At 39.8% G+C, this 21795-nt stretch overlaps 1 protein-coding gene across 1 annotated transcript in view; it reads left to right on the forward strand.

The window, feature by feature from the left end:
- LOC122800419 overlaps positions 1–21795 on the forward strand; it is a 325449-nt gene that overhangs the window by 22589 nt on the left and 281065 nt on the right. The window contains exon 2 of the mRNA XM_044069866.1: positions 2861–5326. Within this exon, the coding sequence (XP_043925801.1) occupies positions 2861–5326 (2466 nt within the window). The remainder of the gene's footprint in view (positions 1–2860; positions 5327–21795) is intronic.

Here is a 21795-nt window from a genome sequence, read left to right on the forward strand (position 1 = left end):
GCGGAACTCCAGTCCGCTAATGATTGGCAGTGGGTTTTTATGGTTCCGAGTTGCCAGCCCGATGCCCAACCTTCAAAGAAGGCACATCCATTCATACATGCACCTACCTGCATGTCTTTAATGTCACTCGACCACAGAGAGGACATGCAGACTCCGCACAGAAGGCACTCCAGCCGAGAATTGAACGGGAGAACTTCTTGCTGTGAGGCGACAATGCTAACCGCTGCACCACCACGGCCTCAAATGTACCCTTAAATGGGCACAAATAATTATGGTTTGCACTTAATAACATTATACTGAGTGTGTTTTTATCATTTTATACTGAGTGTGTTTTTATCATTATTAATTATATATTTTTTTATGATTTTTTCTCTTAGGGTACCCACTGTATATGGCCTATATCATCAGGAATAACCCTTTGAATAAAAATAAGTACATAAATAAACAAATACATTATTTTATATAGGTCTTTTTCTGAAATGAAAAGATTCTGTTTAAAATCGTCAGTTGGTGTCTTGCTTGAAATACCAGACTTTTTGTTATTTTGCAAGTTGTTAATCACAGGTGAAATATCCAGCAAACAAAATTCCTTAAAGCCCTCAAAATATTCATAGCAATATATTACACTAAAACACAAGACTGAAAGCATAACAGTTTTTTTTCCATTGATAGAACTCATAGGTCAAAATAGGGGAACTTAATCTCCTCCAACAGATCCCTAACCAGTGGTGTTCCACAGGAATCAGTTCTGGGAACCCTACTGCTTGGAATTTACTTCTACAAATTGGAAGCTAAACCTAAAAGACTGTGGCTGACAAAAGTTTGCGGATGACTGTAAACTTGGAGCGATCATTGAAACCTCTAGCGATGTCAACATCCTATGAGGTCTTACACAGACTAATGACTGGTGCCAAAATCATGGTCTTAAATTCAGTGCAAAAGAATGCATTATCATCCCGTTTGGCAAGGGTGATGTTCCCACAAACTACCACATCAATAGCAATACCCTAAGCACACAGTCAGTGGTGAAAGATCTGGGCACATAGGTTAGAGCAACCTTAACTTCGATCACCATGTTTCCACAGTGGTAAGAAAGGCATTTTATATTGCTCATCTCATAAGTAAGGGCATTTCCTGTGGGAAAAAAGTGGTTATGACCCCCATACTCTTCCCTCATCAGGCCAATAATATAGTACAATGCTCCCTTTGGTATGTTCCCTTCCAAACAGCTGCAGCAATTGGAGAGACCACAAAGGTTCCTTAGAAAGAAAATTCAGGGTGTCCAAGATCTGTCTTATGTGTTTAGACTGAAATCATTGACAGTTTACTCTGTCATACAGACTGGTCAGAGGCAACCTGTGCTTTGCATATAGAACAATTTCTGACCCAGCTTTGATGGAAATGCTACATATTTGCAAGTCAAATGGCACAGGGATCACTCTCTCAAAGGACCTTAACTTGGAATGACAACAAAAAGAACTTGCAAGACAGACAGATTTGTCTCATAGAGGTTGTCTCACCTTTGGAACAAGCTTCCTATTCATATTAAACAACCCCCTCGTTGGCCCCATTTAAGTGCAATTTGAATGATTGGATGGGTAACCAGAAATTTACTCTGGGGTTCCACCTGTGTCCTTCTTGGACAGGGGCAATAGCTGCTGATTTTAGTGTCTGCTTGAACTAGACACCCTTGGGAACAGGGTTGAACTTGGCTAGGCTTGCTTGGGCCCTGGGGCCATTAGCATAGTAACCTCATATGATCCTGTGAAGCTTCAGATATGCAAACCTCAGTTACAGATGTCTGTAAAAGAATAGCGATTAATGTTTGTCATCACTTTACTCATCCAGTGAAAGCTATCGCAGTGGTATTGCTAAAAACATATTTCAAGGAACCTGATTCATGAATATGCTAGGTATTTTATATGGCGTGATATGCGTTCTACTCTTGGGCATACAATAAATCCATAAATACAATAATTCTCTGTCTTTATTCAGGGTAAATCAAGTAGAAACATGGGTAGTAAAAAGCTATTATTTGCTATATAACCTCGGAAAGGTTAATGACTTCGATTTGAAAGTTGTGTAGTTTAACTGTACTAGACGTGTACTTTTGTAGATATCAGTTATTTTATATAATATGCGAGTGAATTAAGGTATTCTGACAGCGCATTAATACATGCAGCTTAGGGGGAAATATACATAATGTAATAAAACGAAGTATCAATTTATTAAATGAGGCTGAAGTAGTCGAAGTTTTAAACAGCCTCAATATTCACCCTATGCGAAAAAAGTTAAATCACAAAAGTATTAGTAATTTGCTGAAATATATGCACTCTTGTTGCACCCCCCCCGCAGCACGTTCTTATTATGCTTTAGCAGTTTCCATGTTTATGGTAGCAGTTTTCAATACAGGGCAGAGATTGAATACATCCACTTTCTATAGTATTCCTTTGTAATATTGTCCTACGAAAATTAAAAGTGGCATAGTGTGGGCTTCAACCTTCCCATGATTAAAACAAAGAGGATCAAGAAAATAAACACCGCACATTCCGCATTGATGATTGTTAATCTAACCGTGGTTTTCCAGCTGTAGTATTTCCGAACGGGACTGTAGTTTCATTGGCTGGAACTGTGGCGCCGCCTGCCAATAAGAAATTGAATTTCCCGGTTAGATCTACTTCCCATTTCGCGGTAATACGCTAAAGAATAGGATGGGACACTGCATTTACTATATCTGGATGAGTAGTCATATAGTACTGATGCGGTATACTTGCCTCTGAGGTATTTATTCTACATTAACCATAATTGTTTGAGGGGACAAGGAAGAGCTGCTGAATTTTTAACACGTTAAACCATGGAGAACAGTCACTGGCGACGGCTTTTAACATTGCACGTTGTCTCGTTTTTCATCTTTTGTCCTGGGTGCAAAATTTATGGACTCAAAACCTATGCAGTCTCTGAACAACTGAGTCGCGGCTCTGTGGTTGGAAATATCGCGGACGACTTGAAACTGATTAAACACAGCATTTCAGCTCGAAATCTTAGGGTTGCTTCTAAATCCAGCAAACAGTACTTCAAGGTAAAGCCCTTGGACGGGACACTAGTTGTGGACGATGAAATAGACAGAGAACAGATCTGTGGTCGGAGTCCAACTTGTTTTCTGCATATTCAAATTATATTGGAAAATCCCTTTGAAGCCCATAGTGTAAAAGTGGAGATACTGGACATAAACGACAATTCGCCCAGATTCCCCACAGAAAATGTCACACTGCAAATCTTTGAAGTAATCAACACAGTGACGAGTTTCGAAATGGATGCAGCACAGGATCCCGACATTGGATACAATTCTTTGTCCACATATTGGCTTTCTCCAGATGATTATTTTTCTCTCACGCTGAAAGCCCGGCACGATGGCTCCAAAGTGCCAGAGATTGTCTTGCAAAAGGCTCTGGACAGGGAACAGCAAGCTGTGCATCACTTAGTGCTAACTGCTGTGGACGGTGGCGTTCCCGCGTTGACAGGTACCATGAATATTACAATTAAGGTTCTTGACATTAATGACAATGTACCCAGTTTTAATCAATCATTTTATAAACTGAGACTAAAGGAAAACGTTCCTGTAGGGACTATTGTCATACAGTTGAAGGCCACGGATCCCGATGAAGGGGTCAATGGAGAAATAGAGTATTCATTCAGAAGAAGTCACTATAGCAAAAGCCAAGAGGTCTTCAGCATAGATGCACATACGGGGGAAATCAAAACAAGCGATTTGTTGGATTTTGAAGAGTGCAAGGAATATACAATCGAAGTTAAGGCTAGAGACCGGGGTTTGCCCCCAGCTGAAGTATACTGCACAGTCGTAGTGGAAATCCTTGATGTAAATGACAACGCCCCTGAGTTGCTGGTAAACTCCTTGAAAACATCCATTCAGGAGGATACCCCTCCAGGAACGGTCGTTGCTTTCATTGGTGTTAAAGACAACGATTTTGGTGACAATGGGCGTGTCCATCTTCATTTGGTCCCCGACATTCCATTCAAACTCGTGCCGTCATTTGAGGATCATTTTTCACTGGTAACAAAAGATTTACTGGATCGTGAAATCACACCTTATTACAACATGACTATTGTGGCTGTTGATTCTGGGTCCCCTTCTTTATCCACCCAAATGCTGCTTTTTATTGAAATTTCTGATGTGAATGATAACCCTCCATGGTTTTCATACCCATCTTACACTGTTCACATTCAGGAAAACAACATTCCCGGACTACCCATTTGCTCACTGATCGCCAGTGATCCCGATGAGGGTAAGTATTCCAAGCTTGTGTACTCTGTAGCAGATCAAACAGTTCAAAACATGCCTGCTCTTTCTTACTTTTACATCAGTTCGGAAAACGGCACTCTCTACAGTGCACGTTCTTTTGACTATGAGACAACACAAGTTTTCCATTTAATAATCCAGGCTGAAGATGGTGGTTCTCCACCGCTTAAGAGCAACGTGACCGTCCACATTTTCATTACGGATCAAAATGATAACGCACCTAAAATTATTTATCCTAAAGCTGCGTATGGTGCCTTGATTCAGCAAACCATTGCTCGCTCTGCACAAGTCGGATACTTAGTGACCAAGATTGTGGCTGTTGATGACGATAGTGGTCATAATGCCTGGTTGTCCTATAAACTTCAACAGCCTCAAGATGCTGATGTGTTTTCTATATCACCTTATTCCGGTGAAATCCGTGTAGCTAAGAATCTACAGGACTTAACAGATTTCATGCAAAATATCACAGTTGAGGTGACAGACAAAGGGAATCCAAAACTTACCACATCTGTCATACTCCCGATATTGCTTCTAGAAGAGAAAACAGAAGGATATTCAAAACGCAAAGACAGCCCCGTGCTGTCATCCAGTACTTCCAATTTAACACTGTATCTAATAATTTCATTGGTAGCAATGTCCTTCCTTTCCTTTGTAACATTTGTAGCTCTTGCTATTAGCTGTATGATGAAGAGAAGAAGAAAGCACACTGCTTGTTTTGCAACTACTTGCTGTTGCTGCAGAGAGCAGAGTGTGGATCCCCCTAAGTACCCCTATAACTACTCTACGGGAAGCTTCAGGATACATCTGAATTCGGATGGGCCTATGAAGTATGTTGAAGTTCGTCCAAGTGGTTTAGTATCTCAGACTGGGGGCTCAAGGGCAGGCTTTCCCTCAGTGTCCCCTGGAGGTGACTTCATGTATGCGATGCCTTACAATGTTTCAGATATTGGAGTGAATGGCAACAATGTTTCTTTAACGGCAAATGATCTGGTGGATCTATCTAGCATGGTAAGACTCTTAGCCTAACTTAGAATATCGCTTATTAACAGTGAATGTGTTCATTTATAAAGTAGTACTGTTGCTTTAAAATGAAAAGAGTTACTTGCACTTACTGATTCAAACATTTATTTATCCAGTTATGTCTGTAGCCCACAATGCTGACTGGCCTTAATTTTTCTCTGTCTCTCTCTCACACACGCACACACTAATACAAACACACACTTATATAGAGAGATAGCTAAAGATATATAGATTTATATGTAAGTGTGGGGTGTGTGTGTATATGTATATGTGTATATATATATATATATATATATATATATATATATATATGTGTGTGTGTGTGTCTGTGTGTGTGTGTGTGTGTGTGTGTGTGTATATATATATATATATATATATATATATATATATATATATATATATATATATATGTATATGTGTGTGTGTGTGTGTGTTTATTTTGTTAGTTTGTTTTTTGTAAGTGCCCAGCTTTTATGGTAGTTTGCATAGCAAAGTCCACATAAGTGATTGTGGGATATTGTAATTTAAATGTGAAGTGAGTTGTATTCTTGCTTTTTTATTTATGAATTTTAGGTCATACCATGAAACAGTCTGTGATGCAATGTGGCTAAATGTAACAGTAAATCAGTGTTTTGTTATTGTCTAATAACACACACATGGTGGTGTAATGCGCATAAATGATGAGTACTAAAACAAGTAATGTAGGCTGTAAATACAGTAATTTGGTTAAAAAGTTTATGCACGTTATCTTAATATTGTGCTCCTTATGTAATTTTATTGATGCAAGAATGAATTAATTTTGATTATAGGTTCATAGTTTAGTACTAAGCTAACTGCCCTTGTGAGCCATTTTAAGCCTAGCCAATTATCCCTTGTGAGGCTCAAACCCTGCACCTTGTGTTTGTAAGGCAAACACCTTAGCCATTAAGCCACCCTCCCAACCCCTATATTGATTTAAGTAGTATATAATAATGAGAAATGTGTTGTTCTAATGAATTAGGTAGTTTACTGGACTTTTGCTTTTTTCATGGCTTGGATAGTTTGTTTGTACGTGTGTGTATACAATCATATGCACAGATAACTGAGACTCTAGGACTGAAACTATATTGAGTCTTGACTGATGACAACTTCTGTGTTATACAAAAAAAAAGGGTTTATATTGGAATATCAAACAAACAAAATCCCGAATCGCATTACATCGAACGCAAAAAAACACTGAAAGCCTATAATTCCAAAAACGGAGTTTACGAACAGCAACACTTGGCCATCTACTCATCTGCGCAACCTGACATTTCAACGTAGCAAACAAAACCACACCTCTTCAGTCATTCCAACACCATCCAGTAAAGCAGCACACAACCATTCTTCCAATACACAACACAAAACACACAAACACTACAAACTATACTTTATATGGGGGACTGTGCCCCCCACACACACCCTACTTATATATACCAACTCCGAGATTGCACCATAGCCGTGGAAGCCTCAGTTATCCGTAGGGGGCGGTATTCATATTATTGCACATTTCTCACTGACCTCAGGATGTGTAATTTGTAAAGGCCGACCATGTACTTCCAGGGTTTCCAGTTTCGGAATTCTGAGTTTTCGGGTTTTTTTGCGTTTGATATTCCGTGTTCGATGTAATGGGATTCGGGATTTTGTTTGTTCGATGTAATGATATAAACCCCAAAAAAGTAATCATAGAAGGTTTGGGGGCTCTACACCTCCCACAGACTTGCAAATGTAAATATAAAAGCACTACAACTCCATAATAGTGGGGTAAAGGGACAAATTCCCTCTGACCCCCTTAACCACATTCATGCGTACATAAGTATGCAATACATTTAAGTAATATTTGCAAGGAGGACAAGACTCCCACCTCATTTTAATTATACTATTCTCAAATCACACAACAGTGGGAAAAGGCCAAATTCATTAGTTCATTTACAGATTCACATTTCTGTTATTAGTGATAGATAAATGTGTCATCAGATCACTGCTTCCACAGCTTGTGCAATCAGTCACTTGAATGGAATCATATATATGTTTATTTAAGCTTGTCTTTGTGACCATGGTTGTAGCTGTAAAGGGTCCAAGAAAGACCAGTTCACTTATCTGTTTAGCAAATTTAAACAAATGAAAATTGAAAAGAAATAACAATTGCAACTGTAATAACTCCTCCCTATCTGATCCTAACAATAGACTGAGTAAATACGGGAAGAAGACCTAACAAGTTCAGAAACAGGTCAGTAAAATAATAAAGTCAGTGATCTTGGAGGTGGAAATATGAAAGACAAAGAATGGTGTAGTGAGAAGCATGACCAGACTAGAAAATAGTTTACATTTAAATGCTATGGACATTTTGGATCAATGTTTGCTGCTTATCTGGTCAAGCTGTTTTGTGCTGTGAATTAATAGTGTGGAATATGGATTTTTTTGTGGCCACTTATATGTCAACAAAAGTGTACACTCAACAGAAATGTCCTATTGATGACTTAGGAATCAAACAATGTGGTCTCAGATTCAGGGTCTGTGGTGGTGAGAAATTTACCTGGGGTACATTTGGTTGGAGACACATGACTGAAGTCACATTAAGCTGCAGGGACATATGGTTGTTGTATATTATGTGATGGCAAAATTCAGCAAGTAGCACCATGCTCATAGCTTCAATAAACAAGTACATTTGGGTAGGGGGAAAGCACATGTTTATGTAAGTACAGCATGGAGAAGTGCGTTACAGTATGGAGGACATCCTGCTTGCTGTTGTACTCACACTTATGCTCCAGTATTTGTTTTAGGTAATGTTCCCTAGACACTGGAAAGGGGGTATTGGTCCACACAAACACCAGTAATAAAGGCACGCCTCATTGTGGACTGTATTTTTACTGCTGCACTGACATGCCCCCATGGGCAGTCTTTTGCTGTGCCGATGCTTGCTGTATTGCCTGTTGTCATTTGATGACTTGTGGGCCATGGATGGTATTTCCCCCCTGTACTTTTGATCTGTATCTGTTTTCATCTTAGCTTAATCTTTCCCCAGAAGATATGAGTTCCACTTAAGTATTACGACGCACTTTGGCCAAAGCAGGACACTTGGTGAATGTAGAACTTTATGGCTTAATTTTAATAAATTAGCAATAAATCTGTACTTCATTGTACTTACTTGGTCTATAATTACTGTTTACTAATTTGTGGAGCTTTTTCTTTCTGTCCCCTGCTAAAAAGTTTGCTGTGACTACCTGGACCTTCCTGGTTAACGAATACAAGTAATGAAATGTTTAAACTACAGTGAGCTGTCATGTGTCCCAGAATGATGTCCAATGGGAAGCTGGGTTATCTTGTCACGTGTCCCAGAATGATGTCCAATGGGAAGCTAGGTTATCTTGTCATGTGTCCCAGAATGATGTCCGATGGGAAGCTGGGTTATCTTGTCATGTGTCCCAGAATGATGTCCAATGGGAAGCTAGGTTATCATGTAGTTTTACTAACACTTCTGCAGGAGGTAATACTGTAGGTTAGCTAAAGGATGTTCTGTGTATAGGAGAAAGGGAAAATAGTTTGTGTTTGCAATAGACCGCATTATGTGAGATGACCTTGCTTGCTGGTTATGGTCTATCTATTTTTCATTAGTTCTCATAAGCACATTGCCCCATTTCTTGTCAGGCTATCTTTTATGGAAAAAAAAGTTTTGTTGATGTTACCTCCTCAGATAAGCTACACAGTAGAGTTCCAGGGTTAAGTAACTTGTCAGTACCATTCCAGATTTTAGGATTGTTTGGATGTAAATATTGCTTTTCCATATTATATTTTTTTAAGTGGTGCTTATTAAATATTTAGTTTTCAAGATTATTTTAAGTTGACAACATAAGATTTCTGTCTTGGGTGATGACAAGCATGTCAGGGATGGTTGTTATGCAACACTGCAATCTTTATTTTTGAATCAGTGGGGGTATGAGCTGTAACATGACACCAATGCCAGTAATTAATATTAATAATTGGGAAGGAATTGGCTTCAAGAATTGCCTTGACCTATGACCAACACCAGCCACACCCAAATAGGATCCACACTTTACAGCTAACATCAGAGTTATAATCCCTGGCCACTGGCTTCAGAAGGATTCACCTATTTTACTTTAAACCCAGTGCATTAGTGCTGTCTAAACACAGTAATGTCAGTAAGTAACAATATCTTGGATAAATACATCACACACACACACACACACACACACACACACACACACACACACACACACACACACACACACACACACACACTAATCTTCTGGATGGCTAATAATACCTTTTCAGTGTTACTAATCTTTTTTGCCTTTATGGTATCACACTGTCATCAAGCAAACTAATCAGGCACAGCAAGGTCACAGTTACTGTACACCCTTAAAATAAGCCCACCATATTTTGTTTATTATAGCTATACCTAAGCTGTCACACTATTCTAAAGGTGGATGTCAGTAGTTGTAACGCACCAGTTTTGTGCAACTACAGCTACATATATTAATACACAGCCAGACACAAGCTTTAGAAATTTTATAATGAATATTGCTTAATTAAAAAACACTTAATCCTGTTTTAAAAAGCAGGCAAGTATGGACTAGCACAATGAAAAATAATAAAAAAAAAATTGAACAGACAAGTGACATTAGAAAACAATAGCAGTTAGCTATTTCTAGCACACTACAAACTCGGGATGACTGCAGTCTACACACTTCTAAGTTTCAAATAACTCCTAGTCAAAGTCTTTGGACATAAGCTTACTTAAGTTTGAAGAAGGCAGTCTCCATAAAATGCAGTCCCTGCAAAAATTAATAAAACCACTGAACGTTTCCAGAAGAGAGCACAAACTCTGACAAACGAACTGCCTGAAATGAATTACTGCATTCTAAAACTTAGAAGGAAGAGTTCCATTTAATTGATGAAGTTTCCAAGGGTTGTCCTTGATTAGGGAAGCCCTGATAAATATTTATTTAGTACAGTGTTTTTGAAGTCAGCCCCACCCCCTTACAGCATGAGGTAAAATAATCTTGACCCAACTTTCTGTACTGGATCAAAAAATGAAATCTAGTTAGCCCATCCCAAAACAAACCAGAGGAATCTAGTACTTCATAAATTAAAATAGCTTTTGGCAGGGAATAAGCCCCCCCACACACACACACACACAAAGGTATTTACGCAATAAGCAGTTTTACTTTCCAGGGATATGTTACTTACTATAGAAAAGAGTAATTACGTGTTCTGCACAGCACAGCATCCTTACTGGAGAAAAAAAACACAGTTTTAGATTTTATTCATTTTTATATTTTATAGCATTGCCATATTTTTTTACTGAAAACAAAATGAAATATCCTACAGCTTTATATAGAGTCTAACAGGCCTTCTGGAGAAGGAGCCATGCCATTTAAGATAGTGCAAAGTTATACTGAAGTGATATACACCGCCATCTAGTGGCCACTGGTATAATATGTTCCAATGCATTTATTTATTTATTTGTTCAGAACATTTTCAAATGTTGATAATTTTATTTACAGGTTTTTTTTCATAAAATAAAATATAACACAGACATTCTAAAATCATACAAACAGTATAAAATCGCATATAACAAAGAGAGGAAGCAGCCATTCAAAGCACAATAAACGTGGAGAAGTACATATTTGGTAACTATATTAAAATTACTTAGAAAAGTTACGCATCTTTCCTGCCTGTCTTAAAACTGTATTTTAAACTTGGCACTTAACTTTGTAGCATTTAGAAATTGCTTATTGTATAAGTAAATGACAGATAGCTTTTTGTACAGCTTTTCCCCTAAAACTATAATGTAATATTTAACCAAAAAATTAAGGTATGTTTACATTCTCTTGTATTTCCTGGGAATTTGAAGCTGAAAAAAAATCACAACAAAGCGTGAGAGCAGTTAAGATAATACTCAGTAAACTGAAGTCCTTTTTAGTCTGACATTTAAGTAACGTGTGTAAAATACCAGTAACTGCATGACTGTATATCGCACAGTTATCCTGAACTGAGGGTTAATAAACAATTAATTTAGCACAGTTAATTTAACAACCCACCCCCACACACACACACATTATCATACATTTTGCAAAATGTAACCGAAACTACATGAGAAGTATTTCAAGAGACACAGCCTTTATCCCTGGAGTTCTTCTTCACAAAACATTGTAAATGGAACCAAGGCTGAGATAAAATGATTTTGTAAATAATAGATATTTTTTTTTCACATAGGGCATTCAATGATTTAACCATACTTCCCCCAACAATTTGTCAAGAAAAAAATGATTTTAAAAAGTATACAGCTGTATTCCCTGCGTCTTCCTTAGAGCACACTTGTGAAGCCCAACTTGAATTGCAGCTGTTGGATCTGCTAACATATTGTGCACTTACTGAAATTCAGGGTATCAAGGGGACCAGCTCCTTGACCAATAAGCTTTTTCACTAAGCACTACTTCCTTTCCTACATCCCCATGTGGTATCCCTACCCCATGCAACGTATGTAGATATGAAAAATGCCACAACCACAGAAAGAGTACTTGTCCTGATCTTTAATAGGATTGTCCCCTTTCATTCATGACTTCACACTCTTATTTCATTCCCTGTCATTTGGCACATGGGACAAATATATAGTTTCACTGGAAATTCACTACCTACTTCATGGCAGGTTGCTCCTTGATTGGAAGGTCTGCTCCCAAATAGAGTAAAGCAGAGTAGAGGGATATTTAAATAATATAGGCATGATAAAGTGTCAGTAGTGCAACAGGTAGCTCACTTGCCTTTAGTGCAGAAGGTTGTGAGTTCTATTCTCACACAAGACAGATCAATTGCTGACACTGTAGCATGAGAGGAAAGGGTGCTTTCCTTCAGATGAGATTTTAAACTAAGGCCTCATCTGCTTAAATTGGTGGTAGCTCAGATGGATGTAAAATATCTCATGACACATATTAAAAAGAGTAGGGGAAACTGCCCAGTGCACTGGCCAAATTTCCCCTAGTAGTAAAAACACCACCTTGGGTCTTCCTTGAAGAGAGGCTATTAACCTAGTGAGATTAACCTGGTCAACAAAGGATAAATAAATACAATTTTTTAAATCACTAAATGAACTTGAGTAAAGGAGAACGTTTTGTCCTGGAACAAAATAGAGAACTGTGATGTGATGGTCAAGTGTGAGGTGAGAAGCATAGCTAATATGAGGAAAGGAGTGTGAAAGATTTAATTTAATAATAAAGAAAACACCTGCCTGTCTTTTGGAGGAGAGGAAAATCTGAATCTGTTGATTTTAGCAGAAGAATTTTGGAAGGTAAAGGTAAACTGGCACAACTGTTGTCATATAAAACTAAAGTGGCAATCATGAGAAAAAATATTAAAAGAAGTCAGTGTAGAGGTTAGCCTACTCTGTCTTGGCCCCTCCAATAAACAGCACCTACCATGAAAAGAAGAATAGAATATGTCAAGTTTAGAGTCTCAAATCCTAGAGATTACATCTTAGAAGGATACTTAGAAATAGGGGACCTGCATAACAGGGGAATAGACTTGCAGTTAATGTAGTTTCATAGAGGAGCAGAGCTGGAAGAGGAGTAAGGAATTCATGTAGGGAGGAGAGGCAGTTGAAAACTTGTACCACAGCTGATGTGCCTGTTCCACCCAAGTAAGACATGCAAGCTACCGAAAGAGAGGGACAAGGTACCTCGGGCTGGTCAGGAGGGGGAATGGTAATTGAAGCATGGGGTGATACAGTCACAAGACAACAGCACAGCCTTATTCTGGTACAAAGGTAGTGACAGCAAGGACTCGAAAGAAATATATAAACGTGTTCATATATCTACATCTGAAAGATTTTGTAATTGCCAATATTTCATGTGAAGCAACAAGACTACTATTTACCCCGAGAAGATGCATTATTTGAGGCACAGATGTAGAAGTCTTTACACTTCCTGCAGATAACCTAGTAATAATGCAAACTCTCCAAGGAATATAAATACATTGACTGTACATAAATCAGAACCCAAGAAGATGCAAGTGAGTAGCCCAAGCAAGAGCATGGGAGCAGGCTAGTTAGACAGACCACGTGGCACACTAGAAGGTCAAATAACACTGAAAAGTACAGAGAGAGTTAAAGCAAATGCAGAGTGGACAAAGGAGAGAACAGTGGGACTTAATGAATAATTAAGGTGGACAGACTTTAGAAAACACTGACTAAATGCTAAGAAAAGTAAAACACAAAGCAAAGTTTGTAGAAGGTATGTGATATCAGATAATAACATTACTTAAGGATAGAGGCGGTATGTGATATCAGCTGATAACATTAAGGATAGAGGCAGTATTTGATATCAGCTGATAACATTACTTAAGGATAGAGGCAGTATGTGATATCAGCTGATAACATTACTTAAGGATAGAGGCGGTATGTGATATCAGCTGATAACATTACTTAAGGACAGAGGCGGTATGTGATATCAGCTGATAACATTACTTAAGGATAGAGGCAGTATGTGATATCAGCTAATAACATTACTTAAAGATAGAGGCGGTATGTGATATCGGCTGATAACATTACTTAAGGATAGAGGTGGTATGTGATATCAGCTGATAACATTACTTAAGAAAAGAGGCAGTATGTGATATCAGCTAATAACATTACTTAAGGATAGAGGCGGTATGTGATATCAGCTGATAACATTACTTAAGGACAGAGGCGGTATGTGATATCAGCTGATAACATTACTTAAGGATAGAGGTAGTATGTGATATCAGCTAATAACATTACTTAAGGATAGAGGCGGTATGTGATATCAGCTGATAACATTACTTAAGGACAGAGGCAGTATGTGATATCAGCTGATAACATTACTTAAGGATAGAGGCGGTATGTGATATCAGCTGATAACATTAAGGATAGAGGCAGTATTTGATATCAGCTGATAACATTACTTAAGGACAGAGGCGGTATGTGATATCAGCTGATAACATTACTTAAGGATAGAGGCGGTATGTGATATCAGCTGATAACATTACTTAAGGATAGAGGCAGTATGTGATATCAGCTGATAACATTACTTAAGGACAGAGGCGGTATGTGATATCAGCTGATAACATTACTTAAGGATAGAGGCGGTATGTGATATCGGCTGATAACATTACTTAAGGATAGAGGCGGTATGTGATATCGGCTGATAACATTGTATGTGATATCAGCTGATAACATTACTTAAGGATAGAGGCGGTATGTGATATCGGCTGATAACATTACTTAAGGATAGAGGCGGTATGTGATATCAGCTGATAACATTACTTAAGAATAGAGGCAGTATGTGATATCAGCTAATAACATTACTTAAGGATAGAGGCGGTATGTGATATCAGCTGATAACATTACTTAAGGACAGAGGCGGTATGTGATATCAGCTGATAACATTACTTAAGGATAGAGGCGGTATGTGATATCAGCTGATAACATAACTTAAGGATAGAGGCAGTATGTGATATCAGCTGATAACATTACTTAAGGACAGAGGCGGTATGTGATATCAGCTGATAACATTACTTAAGGACAGAGGCGGTATGTGATATCAGCTGATAACATTACTTAAGGATAGAGGCAGTATGTGATATCAGCTAATAACATTTCTTAAGGATAGAGGCAGTATGTGATATCAGCTGATAACATTACTTAAGGATAGAGGCGGTATGTGATATCAGCTGATAACATTACTTAAGGACTGAGGCGGTATGTGATATCAGCTGATAACATTACTTAAGGACTGAGGCGGTATGTGATATCAGCTGATAACATTATTTAAGGATAGAGGCGGTATGTGATATCAGCTGATAACATTACTTAAGGACAGAGGCGGTATTTGATATCAGCTGATAACATATCTTAAGGGTAGAGGTGATATGTGATATCAGCTGATAACATTACTTAAGGGTAGAGGCATATACCATTTTCTTCGTCATCTACACCATCTTGTTTGCCTCTTTCTGTCCCCACTCTCAATACAAATGCTTCCTTTTCCCTATAACACCTTTAGCATACCTTCAGCACTGCACAAGACATTTTAGTTGTAGTCTTAGAAGAGAAAGACAGAAAACATTACTCCATTCCTTTGTTTCTGAATGATCCATATCTTGGTATGCACCGCAATATTTAATGTTCTTTTGTTACCATACTATTACAGTAAGCACAGTGGTTCAGGATCCTGGTTTCTGCCATAGTAAATGCCAAATATTTCTCCTCTTCTGAATTTTTATTTTGAGGAAGACTGACTAGCACATATTCTAGCCTTAGGTTACCATTTGGCAACTATCAGTTCTTCTGTTAGTTACATAAGGCAGTAGGAGGAATTCATTGATAAGGCAGGCATGATGATGGACCATGCAGTGGGCAGCTGCATTTGATGAAACCAGACATCATCTTCCTCTGGACTAAGGGTGAAGAGTTCTTACAGATAATAATACGCACAGATGTGGACACATGCAGATGTGGAGACCTGTCAAATGGTATGGTCATTAACTTCTTGACATTGTCTACATGAGGGACGTGGGGATGATGAGGAGAACATAAGGAGTTGAGAATTAGGAAAGAATGAGTGCAATGGTGATGTGATCACTTTAAGAAAAAAGGTGGGTGATTGGATATGATGTAATATGATATGATATAAAAACATTGCATAACAAGGCCAGAGGTGAAAACTACTGATGGGGAAGTGCTAGTTAGACCGTCAGAACAGTACCTTCCATGAAGCGTATTGAAACTTGGAAGAGTTTATGAATGTGGGAGATGACATGCAAACCAGATAATGTTTTCATTCACCATGAGTAGGTGGAAAACTTTTGGGATGAGAGTGGAGGGGCAGCTGAGCTGGATGCAGCTACAGTATGTAGTCAGTACTGATGGGCTATTGGTTGTCTTCAAGCCATTCAGCATCACATTCCTAGGTCAAGGCCAGTCTAACGTACTGCTTTTTATTTTGGGTTGTACTTCTACCCAGTCAAATGTGAGAACAGATGAATCCACCCATCCAAGTTCAGGTGGTTTGTCTTATGCTTCAGGTATGTGACATCATGTGACATCACTGAACTGCTTCAGTACATTCATTCAGATGTTCTTCGTGTTTCACTGTTGCAGTCATTACACTTGGGTTATCCTGCTGGCAGGCTACCCTCAGTCAGCCTGAATTCCAAAGTCTAGGTCCAGCGTCGGTTGCTATCGCCTCTTCCCTGACGTCAGTGCGCCAGGGGTATAAAAGATGCAGCCGACGCCATTTTCTTCGGTCTTTCTTGCCGCGCGGTGCCCGAAGCATAAGCAGTTTGCAAGTGCCGGTCGGCCTACTCCTGAGATTTTCATGTTCGAATTTCAGATCCAAAGTCTTCATTAAAAGCTAAGTACCCCATTGGGGAAACTTTTTTCTTGCTCCAGACCGATGTCAGAAAAAGTTAATAATTGTATTTCTTGTGGGAAGCAAATACCTCATAACGACTTTCATTCTTACTGTATTCCTTGCCTAGGCCCTGACCACAACGTTGCTAGTTGTCGGTTTTGTGCTAGATTTAACCAATGCACTATTAAGCGTCGCTACGATTTTGAATTACACTATTTTGGCAGAAGATTTAATTATACCATGTCATCGGATAGCTGTCCAACTACCAGAATTCACAAGAAACGCAAAGAAAAAGAAAAGGACAGGCATCCGAGGTCCAAAACCAACAACGAGGCTTCTTCTAAGCCAGTCACCAGTTCTCAGTGAGGCGCCTTTGCAGCCCCTGATGCCCGCTACTTTAGTCCCACAGGCCACTACCGACTCCCACGTGGAGTCACCTAGGCCGCTGGAAGGTCAAAGTATTGGACCTTCAGAGACTAATCCCTCAGATGGGTCCAGAGCCACTGAGCAGGCATGGGCTTCTGAGGTTGTTTTCAGACCAACTCAATTATACATTAAAACCACTTCAGCTTCAAAGGCAAAGACTAAAGCACACGTAAAGACAAAGGAACAAGTACAACAGCCTCATGGACAGGCCTCCATGCCCAAAAAACAGATGCTCAAAATGGCCGAAGACTTAATTACATTGATCAGAGTTTCCCATCCCCCTCCTGATAAAAGGCCTAGGCAAGAGACAGAATATGAATCTTCAGATCAGGTTTCCATTTCATCTGATTCCTCTTCTGATCAGGAATACTCTCTTCCTCCCTATGAGGATTCTGATGCTGATGAATCTATCCCTTCAGCCTCTCATCCTGAGGATTACTCTTTTGGGGAAACCTTGCATACCATGAGGGAGCATTTCCACTGGGAGAGACAAGATTTTTCAGAATCTAAGAAAAGGCTCAGAGACTTCCTTTTACTGCCACAACACAAGCCCCTAGCTATTCCACCTGTGTTATACATTGTTGATGATGTATTTTCAGAGTCCAGTCTGACCCCTGACTCCTTACCTCCAGCTCCTGTTAAGCCGGACAGGTACTACAGGGTCCCTGACTCTCATAAATTCCTTCTCAAAAACTCTGCTGCTGACCCAGAAACCATCTCACAGGGTCCCAAAGGGGTCAAGGCTTCTGCTGCAAAAAAAATGTACCCCCTCTGACAGGGATTCTAGGGCATTAGACAGATGGGGAAAAAAGATTTACACTTCTGCTACCTTGGCTATAAGGGCTTTAAATTGTCAGTTTCATATGCTCAAATATCAGCAATATATTGTGTCACTGCTTAAGCAGAAAATATTGACAAATTCTGAATATGCAGAAAAGAAAGAAATGCAGGATTTATTGCATGCAGCTGAACGAGCTGGAAAGCATACTTTGCAATGTGGTTTTTATTCTTTGGAGGCCTCCTGCAGAGCCGCTGTTATGGGTTCTGTCATCAGGAGGCATGCTTGGTTAAAGGAGCAAAGTCTGCCTGATCATGTCAAAGCAAAATTATTAGATGCCCCATTACAGCACAATACTTTGTTTGGTGTTAAAGCAGAAGAGGTGTTAAAGAAAATGGAGGACAAAGCTAAATCTATGCAAACAGTTAAGGATTTCTTACAGGTTCAACCTCCAAGATTTAGCAGACACTGGCCTAGAAAGAATTGGTCCTTTCCAGTGTCAGACAGACCACAAAGGGGCAGATGCAGACACCCAAGAGGCAGATCCCAGCCCTAAAGTCCGTACAGGTCTAAACAATGGGGTACTTCTACCTCCAAAAGTGGAGAAGACAAATCACAACCATACAGGAAACAGTCCCAATGACTTCCCCCTGCCTGCACCAAGCACTTATCTTCTGGCAGCACCTTTAGGGGGAAAACTAGCACTTTTTTCTCAAACTGGCACATAATAACCCAGGACAAATGGGTCCTAGACACAGTGTCACAAGGTTACAAGTTTCACTTGCATACCCTGACAAGGACAAACGGTTGGCCAGACCTGCCAAAATATCAATGGGCAGAGGCACAAAAGCAAGTCCCATCCCTCATGGACATGAGGGCCATTCAACAAGTACCAGAGCAAGAGCAGGGACAAGGATTTTATTCAAGACTGTTTTTGGTACCAAGAAAGGACAAGACCTGGAGACCAGTACTGGACCTATCTATTCTAAACACATTTCTGGATGTACCAAAATTCAGAATGTTGGCTCTACAGCAACTTCTGCCTATGCTGGGCAAGAAGACTTGGCTTGTGACTTTAGACCTAAAAGAGGCATACCTGCATGTCCCAATCAGACAAACATGCAGAAGATACCTCTGATTCAAAGTTGGTTCAATGCACTACCAATTCTCTGCACTGCCCTTTGGCTTATCTACTGCGCCCAGGGTCTTCACAAAGTGCCTGGCACCAGTAATTGCATTCTGCAGACAAAAAAGGAATACAAATATATCCTTACTTGAATGACTGCCTCATTCAAGCAGAGAACAAGGACATTCTACTACAGCATATGGCATTTGTAAAGAGATTTCTAACAGGCCTAGTGTACACAGTCAACGAAAAGAAATCAAAACTAGTACCCTCTCAAGAGATAATATTCCTGGGTGCAAGCTTAAATACAACTGCCCTGATGGCTTATCTCACGCCAGACAAACAAAGGCAACTGACTACATATTTCAACCTGTTGGCAACAAAGGCCCAGTTATCTGCAAGAAAAATTCTGCAGGCTTTGGGCTTTATGGCATCCTGCATTCTACTAATTCCATATGTGAGACTGCATATGAGGAAACTTCAATGGTACCTAAAAAGTGTTTGGACTCAACATTGCCACAGCCTGGAAACAATAATTACCCTCATTCCCTGCCTGCAACAGGAGGTTCGTTGGTGGGCGAAGGCTTGTCACCAGAACAAGGGACAGCCATTCACTTTACCCCCAGCCAAGCAGACATTAACAACGGATGCATCAGATTATGCCTGGGGGGCCCACATGGCAGGAAGATGTATTCAAGGAACATGGTCTGCAAACCAAATGCATCTACATATCAATCAAAAAGAGATGCTAACTGTCCAGAATGCCCTGACAGCCTTCAAGGACCTACTTCATCCGGGACAACTACTGATAAAGACAGACAACACCACGGTCATGTGGTATGTAAACAAGCAGGGAGGCACTCATTCTTACCCCCTTTGCAGACTAGCCATGACTCCGTGGGACACAGCTTTGACTTACCAAGTACATCTGCAGGCACAATTCCTGCCAGGAAAGATAAATACTCTGACAGACGAAGTAAGCAGAAACCTCATGGATCCCCACGAGTGGAAATTGGATCCACAAATCTTCAGCATGGTAAGAAGGAAATGGGGATGCCCGGACATAGATCTATTTGCCTCTCCTCACAACTGCCAGCTACAGAGATTCTGCACAAGGACTTATCACAAACAGGCATGCAAAGTGGATGCCCTCTCTTTCAGCTGGAAAAGCTTAGCAGTATATGCCTTTCCTCCACTGCCTCTCCTCCCCAAGGTACTCCTAAAGGTCAGACAAGAGAAGCCAAAGATGATACTGATTGCCCTAGACTGGCCCCGCCAGCACTGGTACCCAATCCTAAGGAACTCGTCTCAATGCCCGGCTTGGACCTTGCCTCAAATACCTCATCTACTATCCCAACAGAACAATCAGATCCTGCACAATCAATTAAAGACCTTAAATCTGGCAGCATGGTGGATAATGTAGTGATACAAAACATGCCTCTCACTAAAGCTGTAATGGATGTCATTTTGAGGGCCAGAAGGCCTAGTACCAGAAAATCTTACACTGGAAAATGGAAGAGATTCTGTGCTTGGAGCCAGGCACAAGGAATTGACACAGCTGTACCAAATATTCCTCAGATTTTGCAATATTTAACTGAGATGCTGGACAAAGGGCTATCCTTTTCATCAATCAAAATTCATGCCTCTGCCATTTTGGCTCATTACAATACAGAGCCACCAATCTTTTCTCATCCTTTATTAAGGCAATACCTCAGAGGAGCCAAAAACTTAAGGCCTCCGAGGAGATCACCAGTACCTGCATGGGACCTCAATTATGTTTTGGAAAAACTCACCCTGCCTCCTTTTGAGCCAGCCACTACAGCTGATATAAAGTTTTTATCTTGGAAAACAGCTCTGCTCCTAGCAATAACCTCTGCAAGATGAGTCTCAGAGCTACAGGCACTCATAGCTGTGGAACCTTTTATCATTTTATATCCAGACAGGGTTTCTCTGAGGACAAACCCGGCATTTATTCTTAAGGTAGTGTCCAGTGTGGCACTTAACCAAACTATTTATCTGCCTACTTTTTATCCAAACACACAGAATAAAGGGGAGAGAATTCTGCATTTTTTGGACATACACAGACAGCTACGCTTCTACCTGAACAGAACCAGAGCTTTCAGAAAGACAAAGCAACTACTAGTGGCATATGCTGCAGGTTCACAAGGAAAGGCTCTCTCAAAGCAGACTATTTCAAAGTGGATAGGCCACTGCATTCATTTCTGCTGTTCATAACATGGCAAGCCAGTGCCTAAGGGCATTAGGCCACATTCAACCAGAGCAGCAGCCACTTCAGCAGCCTTCCTCAGGGGAGTACCAACCAAAGATATTTTAGAGGCTGTTACCTGGAGTTCAGTGCACACCTTTACAAAGCACTATCATTTACCACTCTACTCTAAATCCAGGGCAGGCTTTGCCACTGCAGTTCTGCAGGGCCTCATAGCCGCTCCTAATGCTATTTAGCTCCAGCCTCCCAACCTTAGCTTTGGGATTCAACCCAAGTGTAATGACTACAACAGTGAAACACGAAGAACTTAGTACAGTTGTGTACACTTACCATAAATGTAGATGTATGAGTGTATTCACTGTTGCAGTCCTGGTTACCCTCCCTCCAGCCCCCATATCTTTGCTGCAGCTTATTTTATATATATATATGTATATATATATATATATATATATATATATATATATATATATATATATATATATATTGGTGCAT

Source organism: Protopterus annectens, chromosome 4.part0 (assembly GCF_019279795.1).
Source record: "Protopterus annectens isolate FY-2018-M chromosome 4.part0, PAN1.0, whole genome shotgun sequence".
Taxonomy (NCBI): domain Eukaryota; kingdom Metazoa; phylum Chordata; order Ceratodontiformes; family Protopteridae; genus Protopterus; species Protopterus annectens.